Source organism: Passer domesticus, chromosome Z, assembly GCF_036417665.1.
Source record: "Passer domesticus isolate bPasDom1 chromosome Z, bPasDom1.hap1, whole genome shotgun sequence".
In the NCBI taxonomy this organism is placed as follows: domain Eukaryota; kingdom Metazoa; phylum Chordata; class Aves; order Passeriformes; family Passeridae; genus Passer; species Passer domesticus.
This window is the reverse complement of record NC_087512.1, coordinates 33,195,382-33,209,203: the sequence shown is the minus strand read 5'-3', so window position 1 is coordinate 33,209,203 and position 13,822 is coordinate 33,195,382. Positions and strand designations below refer to the sequence as shown.

Below are 13,822 nucleotides of genomic sequence, written 5' to 3'. Positions count from 1 at the left end.
CAAATAAATTAAGAAAAAATAGTTAACAGCTGGGAATCATGAGGTAATATTTCCAGAGACTGACACTACAATTATTCATAGGCATAGTAGAATTCTATACAAGCAGAGACCAAGAAAATTAGGAAATCTAGACAAAAACCTAATTAAACATAAACTTAGAGAGGGAACACTGCAGAGACATAAAATAAGGACTACTATGCATTGTATAAACAGAGAGCATTTTATTTCTCTCTCCAAAACTGTAAGATAGCAAGTAAAACACTCTAAAATATTATCCATGAAATTCACTGTTTTCCAGATTTGGAACTACTAAATTTTTATCATATAAAACACAGTAGGAAATTATTTCCTTTCAGTCAGCATCTGTAATGTCCCAAATCAAAGATGTGCCAGTTTTAAAGCCTGCACTTAAGAAATACACAAATCAAATAAAACCAAAATTACATAGATTTTCTTCATGGAAAAATATTAGGTTGAGCTCCAGGAAAACACTTCTTGAATATAAGACCACACGAAGAAGATAACTAGGAACCTTGTAAGAGTTACTTCAAGGTTCTTACAAGAACCTTGTAAGAGTTGCTTCATTTAAAAATTTAGCTTACTTTTTAGGCTAAGCTTTTAAAAACAGGTTAGCCAAATATCTATTTGTGTGGTGTAGATTATTTTTAAAATCTCACAATCAAACAGGCAGAATGGTATATATGCTTTCTAAAAGCACTCTCCAGCCTTCTGTTCCCATGATTCTATGTACCAAAAGGATAAAGTATCACATCACGAATTAAAGAAAAGTCAATCTGTTCCATCAATACAGCTCTCAGGAGATTTGATCCAGAATAGTTTAAATAAATCCTAAAAATGGAGATGATGTAGCCACCCTAATTATTTTTTTAATCTTCAAGTACAAGAATATACTTTTAAAATTACCTGGTTTATTAACAACATCCTGCAATTCAGTGACAGAACTGGTTATTGCAGCAAGGAGGTTGGAACTAGCAAACCAGCTGAGTGCCTCCACACAGTCAAGTTCTTCCTCTTCACAGCCTATAGAATAGAATTGTAGCCACCAATATAACTTAGTAACTTCGATGAGGCACACTACTTTCTCTTTCAGAAATTGACTAAACCTGAAAGTACATAAGCCACAGACTATTTTCAGGACAATTTACACTGTATTAAATATGCTTCCACTAGCACTAAACCAGAAAAATAGATGAATCTTCTAGTTTGGAAAGCATTTTTTATACCATTTTTCCTTGTAGGGGGATGCATAAGCTGGTTTGGTAACAGAAAGGTAACAGACAGAGACTAGACAAACTACGTATTTCCTCTAAAGAAAACACAGAAATCTTACATTAATATTTTACCTGAATCAGTAAGAAACTTTTTTGCATTTTTCAGTAGGAAATAAGTACTACAAGTTATTAATAAAAGAAGAGAATACCTGTTCTCAAAAAATAACGTTGGTAGCAAATAATGTAGGAACATTTCAAGTAATTTATCACATACAGCATATAGCACCTAGTTCTGAAATCTACAATGCAAATATTGAGTATATCAAACAATGGGAGCTCGTGTGTAGTTGCAACTTTACTTGCATTGCTAAACAGACTAAGCATTTCCTTTTAGGGGAAATTACATTTATCAAGTTATCTAAAATTTACAAATTCAAAAATTACATTTGTTAAAATGTCATTAAATTTGTACTTACACTCCATTATAAATAATATTACTATATGTTATTCATTAGTCTTGTTTTTTGACACAACATTTATCAAAGAAGAAAAAAACCAGCTTACTTAACAGATTACGCTTGTCTTTGGATTCTCCTACACAAACTGGAATTCCAATCCCTTCTTTTAAACCATTTGTCCAGGTGAAGAGGGAACTAGAAGACTGTGCTAAAACCTGAAGTCTGTTGGCTGCCAAAACTGCAATCACAGCTCTTCGGAATACATAAATCAGGCCCTGGGATTTTCTTTTCTTTAGTTTTCCTTCATCTTGATTGTTTTCCTTATCATCAGAGAGAGCATGAACTAGGGTCTTAATCTTCTGGTTCACTAATTCATAAATGTTCACTTGATCCTGGAGAAGGTCTCTTTGGGAAGACATAGCACACAATCGGCCATACAGAGGATACAGGGCACCTGCCAATAGTGCACAGGCTGTCAGGAGGGAGGAATGCTCCTTCTGAAACTGTCTTAACATTTTTTCCAAAGAAACGTTTTCAAGTGCCAATTTCTCTTGACTTTTTTCAAGGACATAAATTTTTTCCTTATTTTTCTCTGCTGCTTCTTGGTATTCCTGGGAAAGGGGAAAAAAAAACAACAAGCAAACAAACCCAGAAGAAATATTAACACAAAGTTTTTAACTTAACAAAATCATTTTTACCTAGACAAAAGATAAAAGAAAATACTTTTTTTTTCTTCACATTCAAGTAACACACTAAAAGAACAAATATTATTAGTAATGACAATAAAACTATCTCTCCTAATAAACAATTAAACAATGAGATACAAACAAAGTAACAAAGTGAATTTTGCACAATCTTCAGTTACAAATGGATTCCTGGTTCCTGATGATAACCCTAGTACTCCAACAGCCTCCACCTGGTTGTCCACAATGCAGTTTTATCAGTTGACTTAACAATAACTGCTTAGTAAGCAATTACATGCTCCATTTTCAGAAAAACATTGCTCTAAAAGAAGAAATAAAGTTAGTATAAGGGAGAGGAGTAAAATAAGGAAGCTCTGGAGCATAAACGTAGACAGATTGGCAGCAGCTGGAAAAGGGGAAGTAAAGGTGATCTCCTAATTACTTTGTAATCAACCCCCTACTTATATATTCACAGATTAATTAGGTCTCATACAGAACTGAGTTTTCAAAAGAACAGTGTAATACAGATATTTTTATTTTGCCTAGTGCCATAATAGATTTTTTTAAGTTGCAGAACATTTTTTTTCTTCTAAATGCCCTGAAATAGGGAAGGGGGGAGATTTAAAATAGCAAGCTGGTATAGAGAAATTAAGATGGTAATAAGTCAGGAAATGTCAGGACTACAGTTAGAGGATGCAGACTGCAGTACTGGAATCAAGACGATTCAAGAATCAAGAGAATTTTGCTGTTTCAGATACCTCTCTTAGAGCTACAGACAATTTTGTTGAACATAGAGTGAAATTCTAAAAAGAAGCACAATAGTATTATCCAGCCATATTCTCCTGTGTTCTATTTGGTACAGGTCCCAAACCAGTGGTAAGTAAGGCACCCTAGTTTATTTTACCTCCTCCATTCTTCAAGCACAAAAGGGGAAAAAAAAATACAGCTATCCCTAGAATGAAAATAGAAGATTCCACACTTCTACAGAGATGTATCCTAGTCAGTTCAAAATGTCTTTTACCAAATAAATATTTTATAATTTTTTTTGAAGGGAAAGAACTTGTAATGCTATTAAAATACTTCAAGTGATACAAAAATAGAGTAGGCCACTAAAAGATTTAATTTCAAAATGCAATTTACAGGCCACATATGTCACTTTACTATGCTGAAATAAAGTATGAACATGGACAATACTTTCAGTGCTACTACATTATTTACAGTGTTTGATTTTTATAGATAAAAACCCTGATAGCATGACTGGAAGGAATTGAAAAGGTGAGCCAAATTTAGAAAACAACCTATGGTTTCTGGCCATCACAGGTGAAAGGCCAATATCTAAGTAAACAAACTGTGATCCCTATGGGGCTGTTGGACAGCAATACCAACATTCAGTGCTCTTGCTAATTAAAGTGCTTTTTTAATGCTTTTTGTGACATGCAAAAGCAAATAAGACAACCTCTGACTTCAGAAATGTAGTTTTGCAAGAAAATACTCTTTTTCTTTTTACTGGTTAGTAATTTCTATTGCTGCGCCAGACACTGTTTCTAGAGTTTTCTTTAAAGCTTAAAAGCACAGTTCTTGAAAGAGACATGGACTTTCTTCCTAAACATTGGCAAGGTGGTTTCCTTTGGTGTTTGAGCTTTGAGGGGCACCTCACTGAGTTGCAGAGCTTCATCAATTCCAAGAAACCTTAACAAAAAATCAGGTGCTACTCACAAAACTATTTTATCCTACTTCTTACTACAACCTTAGCCTTTATTCTAGCATGGAAACGGAACAGAAAACTAGAAATATAATGACACAGAGCCTTCAAAAGTTTTGGAGAGCTGAGAACAGATGGCAGTAGAAGAGAGAGGGCCCACCCCCACATGCACTAAAGCTGCAAACAGGGCATGAAACATGAGCCGGGGCACCATGACACTGTTTGCACACACAGGGAAAGCAGGAAGGGCACTGAGACACTGCCAACTCAAGCACTTAGCTCAGATGGTGATTTTCACTCTCAGTGATTGAGCTGAGGTGTGGTGTTTGGACAAAAGTTACTCCCTCTGTGCACACCAGAAAGGATGGGGCAACCCAGATGAAGTGCCCATGAAACCATGCAAGAGTTAGGGTCTCAGGCTGCAGGGAATTGTGGAGCCCAGCACTTCTCTCAGGGCAGCACAGACAACAGCTGTGTGAGTTGTGATCAGGACGATGACTTACAAAGCCTAATGCTGAAGGTGAGACAAAGTAGATAGACTAAGAAGAATTAGGGAGTCTGAGGAAGAGACTGAGTGATGGAACTACATTCTACCACACCTCAGACAAACGCACCCACTCTCCACTTAACAAGAAGCAATGGATCCCCCACCCTCTCACCACCAGGCAGCATGGGACCTTAGAGACAGAGGTGCATGGAAACAGATTTCTCCTTGGCAGGTGGGGGAGGCAGGTGAATCTCCTCCCAAACTACTTCACCTTTCCAGGTGCCCTTATACAACAGGTATGGGCCCTGGAATCTCAGAATCAGGGAAATAAGAATGTGGATGGACGTCCATCCAGGCAGGACCGACTGTTTAAAACAGGGCAGCTTACCCCCTACATCTTGACCTTCTCAATTAAGAAAAAAAAGAAGGCAGTAGTGACTCCCTTTCTAGAGAAATGAAGAGCCAATATACCAACCAGAATTAACCTATACAGAAGTGTGTTGCCTCCATGCAGCCCAGATAAGATACATCACCAAGACACTGCTCGGTGGTACAGCCAACTGATCACTACCCATTACCTGTTTACCAGGTGGGTAGCAACAAAATCCCAATAAAAAGGCTGTGAATGATCAAGAGGGACCTCAGGGCCTTGAGATAACTGGGCAAGGGATCTGGAGCACAAGCTGTGTTCTTTTCTGTCCTTCCAGTTGCAGGGAATGATGGGGCAAAACCCAGGAAAATCCCAGAGGAACACATGGCTTCAAGGCTGATGTTACCATCAGAATTTGTGGGGTTTTGATCATGGGTCAGTTGATATGATACTGAGTCTGCTGACAACAAATTGCATCCTCCTCTGTCAAAGAAGGAAAACATCTTAGCAGGGTTCACTGAAAGAGCTTTAAACTGGATTTAATGGGGGACAGGGACAAGGTCAGGCTCGACAGAAAAAAGGTGTGGAAAGGGGAGAACAACAGTGATCACCCAAGCACAAAAGGATGCTTAAGAAGGGATGCCTACTGAGGGTACAAGCATCCAAAGATGTAACCAGAAGACAGACTGTGCACTCCCAACTGGGATATGTTGACACAATCAAATACTTCCATGGAATGCCTGTACACCAATGCACACAAAATGGGGAACAAACAGGGGGAACTAGAGATCTGTGTGCTGTCAAAGGACTCGGATCTTTGCATTTAGAGATGTGGTGGGAGAGCTCACATGACTGGAATGCTGTAATAAAGGAAATGCTATTTAGGAGAGGCAGACCAAGAAGGCAAGGTGGTGGAGTTACCCTCTCCTGAGGCAACACCTGGAAGGTATAGATCTCTATCTTGGGGTGGATGGTGAGTGAGTCAAGAGCTTATGGATCATGATAAAAAGGCAGATCAGTAAGGGCACAGCACAGGCTGGGGCTGACCTCCTGCAGAGCAGCTCTGTGGAAAAGGACCTGGGGCTCCTGGTGGATCACGAGCTGTCCATGAGCCAGCAATGCCCCGGTGGCCAGGAGGGCCAATGTCATCCTGGGGTGCATTGGCAAGAGTGTGGCCAGCAGGCCGAGGGAGGTGATCCTCCCCCTCTCCTCAGCCCTAGTGAGGCCACACCTGGAGTGCTGTGTCCAGCTCTGGGCTCCCCAGCACAAGGGAGACAAGGAGCTACTGGAGAGGGTCCAGTGGAGGGCCACAAGGATGATCAGGGGTCTGGAGCTTCTCTGTCATGAGGAGAGACACTGGGAGCTGGGACTGTTTGGTCTGGAGAAGACTGAGAAGGGATCTCATCAATACACAGAAATATCTCAAATGTGGTGTCAGGAGGATTGTGCCAGTGATCCAGCACTTATGTTGGATGCGGAGCAATGGCCAAAAACTAAGGCACAAGAAATTCTGCCTCAACATGAGCAAAAACTTCTTTAGACTGAGGGTGGCAGAGCAGTGGAACAGGCTACCCAGGGAGATTGTGGAGTCTCTCTCTCTGGAGACACTCAAAAACCTCCTGGATGCATTCTGATGTAACCTGCCCTACGTGACTTTGCCTTGGCAGGTGGGTTGGACTAGATGGTCTCCAGAGCTCCCTTCCAAACCTAACAATTCTGTAGTTCTCATCAGTGTCTACAAGCATCTAAAGAAAGGGTGTCACTGGATGGATCCAGGCTCTGCTGAGTGATGCCAAGAAACAGGACAAGAGGCAATGGGCAAAAACTCACACACAGGAAGTTCCAACTGAGCAAGAGGAGGAACTTCTTTTCTGTGCAGTGACCGACTGCCCAAAGAGGTTGTAGAGTCTCCCTTACCGGGGATATTGAGGAACAATCTGGACACAATTCTGTGCACTGTGCTCTAGCACAACCGCCTTGAGCCAGGGGGTTTGCACCAGATGACCCACTGTGTTCCTTTCCACCCTGACACATTCTGTGATTCTGTAAGTCAGTGATTCCTGCTGTTCAGCTGTTTTATTTTTAAAAAAAAATAATATATATATATACACTATATACAGCTATACCTATGAACAACATCAACTGTCCTGTCCTCCCTTTGCTGTGTTTTAAGTACATGGGGACTTGCCAAAGACATGCTTACCAAAGATGCCTACCAAAGAAAGACACCTGGTAGGTCAGGACCAGTACAGTTACATGCATTTCTCTTCCTCCCTTTGCACTGATTATAGTGATTTTTCATGTAATTGAAATATATTCCATCCTTTATCTAATTCACCTGCCTTGCTGAAAAAAGCTTCCAACCAAGGAATAAGAAAAAACAACACTTTTTTTTCTCCCCAGGGGACTTTTTCTTTTTCCTGTTTAGCAAACCTTTGATTTTTCTGTTGAAATTGACATTTTGAAGTAGTTACAGTATTTTTCTCTTACGATGTTTTTGCATATCAGAACAAAACCCTTCTATTTTAAGCAGTTGCCACAAAAAATGGGGACAGATTAAAAAATGTCTATATAATAAACAAACAACAACTGGTAGTTAAAATTCAGAGGACATTTCCTAAAGGACTATAAATAAATAATAAATAATTAATGTGTGAGGCTAAGGAACAGGCATAGTAACATTTTCAAAATGGCACGCTATCAGATCAAGAAGACTAGACTCCTGCAACAAAAGGCAAAGAAAAAGGATATGCATTTTAAGCTCCATTGACTCTCCAAACATGGAGACCACTGTCAAAGAGTGGTACCTACAGATTGCCTTGTTTATTGCTGATCTCTGATAAGGATACCCCGCGAATTTCTTTCCTATAGGAAAAACAGTAAAACTGCTTTCTGATTATACCATCAATTTGACCTACAGTACCAGCTGTGAAGTAGTACCTATTAACATTCATAGATCCTATTGTGGAACCAGGGACCCTGAACAGTACTGGCTGGGGACAGAAGAAGTAGCAGGTGTCACTGCCACTAAAACCTCCAGATTCTGCAGTGTTTTAATTATAAGGAGACCATTCTAAAAGGCCCTAACTCTCTACTGCAGTTCTAATAAAATAAAACAATAATTTTCAAGATTAATTGCACATAATCAATGTGAGCTCTCTGTTAACTCCTGAGTGTGAATTGACACTCTATGGTTTGCTTTCACAGACATGTCAACAATTTGAAAAACTAAAGAAGTTTCAACACAGGACCTCTGAGAAGAAAATACCTAGAAGTAGTCATGGAACACTGGTTGAAGACAAAGCTACAAATAAAAGGAAGCATACTATGATGTATCATTAGGCTGGTGCAGGACAGCAAAAATCACTCATCTTCCCTTTTCAGAATGAAATTAAACCCTACAAGGGGTTATTTCACTAAAGTGCTTGCAATTAACACTCAGATCTTTGGATGGGAAATGTAGCAAATTGCTACAGTTTCCTTGTAGTGCTAGAATAAGTGTCCTAGAGTGAGGAGACCCCCAGCTGTACAATGAAATACTGGCAAATTATATTCCACTTGTACTGATTATATGTTTCCTATAAAATTTAATTAATAAAGCTTGCTAAAATAATTAACTTTAAATATTGCATTCTGCATCTTTATATAATCGCTGGCAGTCAGCGAATCTTAAACATCTTTTGAAGACATTCTGTAACTTGTGGCACATTTTCCCTTGTTTCCTTTGGAAATAAGGCTATGATATTTGTCTGTACACCTCTGATCAAACAAAGCACTGATCTTGCAGACAAATATGGCTAACTGGCTCAAAATGCAATAGGTAAAATACAGTTAAGCCAGGAAAAATGGGCAATCAGGACTAGCACAGCCCTAACACTAGACATCTATGGATCCTATGGGTGCCAGGAAAGGAAAGGCTTAATTTGGTATTGGCAAATTGAAAGTCAGTCACAAATTAGAAATCAAGAAGAAATTAGACAGTCTCTTGAGAGTTTGATACTGAATGGCAAAGAAGACAAACTGGAACACAAGATGGAAAAGAGATCGTTGAATCATATAGGTGTATACAGACATTGTACTATCTAGATTACAAAACTATCAGCTTGCACTCCAACATTATATACCTGTGTTAGAAAACATGTCCAGATGTTTTCTAAGGGAAAATGTTCCCCTAAGGCCCCCCGGGGCAGAAGCCCAGCGGGGAGGCCGGTTGTCCAGGATAGCTCAACGAGGGTCCAGGATCGCCCAGCGGGGGGTTCAGGCAGCCCAGGCAGCTATAGTGATTTGCAGTCAGCTCTTTAGTGATTTCAGCTCTTTTAGCTCGCCTGGGGCCGTCACCCTGGGTATCGCCGCAGCAGACGCAGAGAGAGAGAGAGCAGCGCTGTGTGGATTCCGCAGGGTTCCTTTATTGGGGTCTCCGCGAAGGGTCCAGGGACAGCTCTCCTCTGCCGAACCGGGCAGAGCTAGGGGTTTTTATACCTTATAGGGGGATTGAAAACTGTCCAATAGTAAGGGTCAGGGGAAAAAGTGGCCTATGGATCTACAGAGAGATAACAGGGTCCGAAAGGCGGAAGAGAGGGTCTTCTAAACCCTTAGTCATACTGACTTTGGTATTTCCTAGCTCAGGCTTCTGTTCTCCAGGGCCTTGCAGGCCTTGTGCCTGCTACATTCCCCCTTTTAGCGATTCAGTAGTCCTGTACAATAAGCTGACAGATTAAGTTTTTTCCAAAACACGTGCCTAATATGCACTCCACAAAAAAAAGACACATTTTCAGTACATGCTTTACATGCTATCTATACAATCCAGCTGCAGAGACTGGGAGGTTTAGCACCATTCCAAAGAATGGTGCAGCACTGCAGAGCACCTGTTTTTCACAAAACACTACAATCTTTAAAGACATGACCCATCATCCATAGGAGTAAGAATTCTGAATTGTGTAACTCCACTTTTTCTTTAAGAAGAAAATGTAATTTTTCAAATTAAAATTAAGTTTTGTTATTCCATCGTTCTTTTTGTTGGCAAATGAAAGCCATAAGCTGAAACTACATGATGTTGGGGAAATTAAATATAAATCTGGATGCCACTTATTCCACTCATAGTGATGTTTTTAGCCTTGTCAATATCCAATGTGAAATGTAAATATCAAGGAAAAAAATCTAAAAAATTATAACTCAATCCTAAGAACTCACCATAAATTGCTCTGTAAATAGAATACTTCATAAATGTATTTTGCAGCACACAATGATATCCATGACTAAAATCTGAGTCAAATATAGCATTCTTCAGATAAATTAAGTCACAGGTAGCAGTCACAAGTAACAAGGCATACCTTACTTCCTCAATTGCACAACTCTTTCAATTGAAACACATGTAAAGGAATGTGATTGAAAAGATAGTGAATGGTGATTGTAGAATAACAGTGAGTATTTTAAATTGCAAATAACTTGTCTAACAATCAGTACCAACAGTTTTACACTTCTGACCAACTGCTCACTTATCATCTGTGTAACAGCATCTTCTAATAATAATCTTGAAATCTATCACTGCTAATTGGTTTTTAGGGTCAGAATGTATATATCTAAATTTATCACCAGATGAGACCACTTTACAGTATCTATACACATTCTTTGCAAAGCATGACACTGAAAAAAATCACTGCTGCCCTATATAATTCTCAGATCAAGCAAATTGAATCTTACAGCCTTAACATTCTCAAAAAAAACCCCAGAACAGTAGCAACTGTAAGCCAAATTAGGCAATTCACTCCTAGAATGCTTTAACAAAGACATTTATTTCTTATTATAAATGGAATCAATACTAGCATGGAGTTTGCAGGTTTTTTTTTAAATTTTAAACAACCCAAAACTGGTTAGGGGTTCAAACTACAGGAATAACCCATTAAATATTTACAAGAAAAAAAAAAATCAGAAGTTCATAGCAGCATACCTGTGCCCTTGCATGAGCTTCCCCAAGGAGACCTGAGTACTGCTGTTCCAGATACTTTTTTTCATTCTGCCAACAGCTTGTCTGCACTTTCATTTGTTCAGCCATTTTGTTAAAAGCATCTTCCTGGCTCTGCTGAAGCTCCTTCACAATATTGGACTTGTTTTTACAAATATATTCCAGGTGAGATATCTGTGTAACAAGCATTTAAAAAGAAATTACTTCTCTAAGCACCTGTTTACTTTATTGTACATATCAGTTTAACCACAGATGCTCCTGGCATAAAATCTAAATTGTAATTTCTTCAATATATTCATTAAAACTAAGTAAAAGCCTTTCATGACAGATTATTTACTTGAGTTGTGCAACAAAATGAACAAAAAATTGCATTAAGTTTTGCCATTGTTGTACCATATTGCAGATGTTTGTTGCTTTCTTTGTTGAAAACCTGAACTGTACACTTCTCCTATGTTTTGGCTTTTTGTATACAAGAGCATTAAATCTTCTATTGGTAAAGTACCAATCTGAGTATACCAGTCCCTTAGAAGTTTGCAAGAATTGCATATAATATGTAAAAAAAAAAGTCCTTCATTTTATTTTAGTGGAAAACCAAAACATTCCAGATACTATTAAGCATTAAAAGAATTTCAAGACATTTTAGCACACAGAAGTTGTTTTCAACAAGTACAAATGGATTCACTCTGTGGATAACTTAGGAGCTCCTACGCAAACTAAATGGAGGAATGAATCAAGGTAACAGTAATCTTTAAATACACACACCTACAATTAATTACTAGAGAGTATCATCAAGCTACTTTTCAAATGCGTCACACAGGAATGCAAGAGGAAAATTTTGTCCCCAAGAAAGCGGGTACAACACAAGTGATATACTGTTCAAAATCTCTGAAAAGCATAAGAAAAAAAATTCATAATTATATGCAAAACTATATTCCATAAGTATATGAAAAAAGCCCTAGAGACCTCACAGTCAATATCAATAACCATACTAAATTAAAAAGCAAGAAACAATATGACACAACATCCCCAAACACTGCCAGTAATGTTCATTCCCTTCTCTTCCACTCCCTCTCCTCATTTACTTCGAATGTAAAATACAAAATTATATCAAATGTTCATTATCCAGATTTTATTCTACCCCTTCGGTAAGGTGGTAGGTCCAACTGACTGCTGGAGTACTTACTAAATGATGATTAAAACAATTCATTTTAACCAGGCCTGCATCTCACTCAGACCAGAAGAGTGGTCACTCCTGAAGATGAAAAATGTCAAAAGAAGGTTTTCCCTCACTATGTCTCAAAAAATGTCTGCACAGACAAGCTCTGGAGTTGCTGTACTAGTCTTAAGACTGACATGATCAATAGAGCCAGAAAACAAACTGAAATTCTAAAGACTGTCATATGTTAGTCTGTGAAGTCAGTTTAATTTATTTAAAAGGAGATATTTTCTTTCCTAAAAATCCAGGGATTTCTGGAGAGAAAGGCCACATAAGCTTACTTGCATCCTGAAAAGTACAGCTCCTCCCTATAGCAAATATTGAAATATTTTATAAAAACAGGTATTTTCTATTTGTGTTACTGAATATAATTTTATAATCCATGAGTTACAATTAAATGAAAAAAAATACACTGTCATTCTTTCAAATGAAACAATAAACTCTGAATAAGAAACATATAATTTAAAGACTATGCTCCTTGAGTAAGGGCATTTTGTTTCAGTTTTATGGTAAAATAAAGACTTGCTTTATTAGTGTAAATGACTAAGTTCTTTGAATTGCTTCATCAGTAAGATTAATTTATTTTCTTTTAATTAGGTCCCTGTGGCTAATATTGGCTAGTACTATTAGCATGTCCTGCACTGAAAATGGAGCTTAGAGACTTCATACAGACTTCAGTCACATTTACATGCCCACAGCAATGGCATCAAACTGAGTTGTAGACAAGCCATAATTAATGGTATTGAATTATTAACGTCCAAATTCTTTTTGAAATAAGATGAATGTCAGTCCTTTTTAATGATACTGCGATGTGGACAAATGTCACTGAATTTAATAGAGGTAGCTGGTGCCTAAGGACACTTACCTTCTCATTAGCCCTGTTGAGGTCTGAGATCAGGGCATCAACATTCTCCTGCAAGACTACACAAAGCTCAGGCCAAGAGAATCTATCTAGGATGCCTTCTGGTTGTTTTATAAGCACACAGCCTGCTATCAAATGCTGGTATAAGCTATGAAGGAAGGTTAGTTTCTCCTGAAACAAAAGGAGAATTACATGATGTATCTAAACAGTGTTAGAATTTAAATACGTGCATCACATGGGCAGTAATATGAACTACATGCAAGTGAAAAAAAGCCCACACAGCTCATTCACAAACCTTTTTCAAACTACCACAATTGCTAATATTTGCAGTCATATATATTGAAGCGAATGTAAGAAAACAGTTTTTACAAAATGTGTCTATTCAGACATAATATATAAATAGCCTATATAAATACAGAACAGTCCTGCTGTTATCACAATGACTATCTGATACAGACAAAAAATCCCATGCTATTAGTATATGCAATTTATTTATTCACGGTAAAACTTTCAGTTATACTCTAACTGTACCCACTTACAATAACTGCAGACCATGCAGAAAATTCTCTGATTGGCTTGGCAGCACAACACACAATTTATACAACTATCACTCTAAAGTCTTTTTTAAATTGTTTTTATATGGATTATATATGAGACAAAATGGCCAGACAAAATAGGCTTATAGCTTCATGAGTTAAAATCCACAAGCCATGCCTCATTCATTTACACTGATTTTAGTTAGTAATACAATAAATTGATGCAAGTTATAAATAAACTTAAGCAACAATAGCATGCTATAGAAATTCTATCCTTAATGCTTTCAGTACATATATGCAACTTAGCAACTTTG

At 38.1% G+C, this 13,822-nt stretch overlaps 1 protein-coding gene across 11 annotated transcripts in view; it reads right to left on the bottom strand.

Annotated features, from left to right (window-relative positions):
• The window catches only part of CCDC171 (coiled-coil domain containing 171), a 183,344-nt gene that overhangs the window by 110,241 nt on the left and 59,281 nt on the right, over positions 1–13,822 (bottom strand). For all 11 annotated transcript variants that reach the window (XR_010352356.1, XR_010352358.1, XM_064403322.1 and 8 more), the window contains 4 exons: positions 12,976–13,143; positions 10,880–11,068; positions 1,797–2,301; positions 925–1,041 (listed from right to left, as the gene is read on the bottom strand). Coding sequence is in view for 9 of the 11 variants with exons in the window: in XM_064403322.1 (XP_064259392.1) it covers positions 925–1,041; positions 1,797–2,301; positions 10,880–11,068; positions 12,976–13,143 (979 nt within the window). In the remaining 2 variants the exon portion in view is untranslated. The remainder of the gene's footprint in view (positions 1–924; positions 1,042–1,796; positions 2,302–10,879; positions 11,069–12,975; positions 13,144–13,822) is intronic.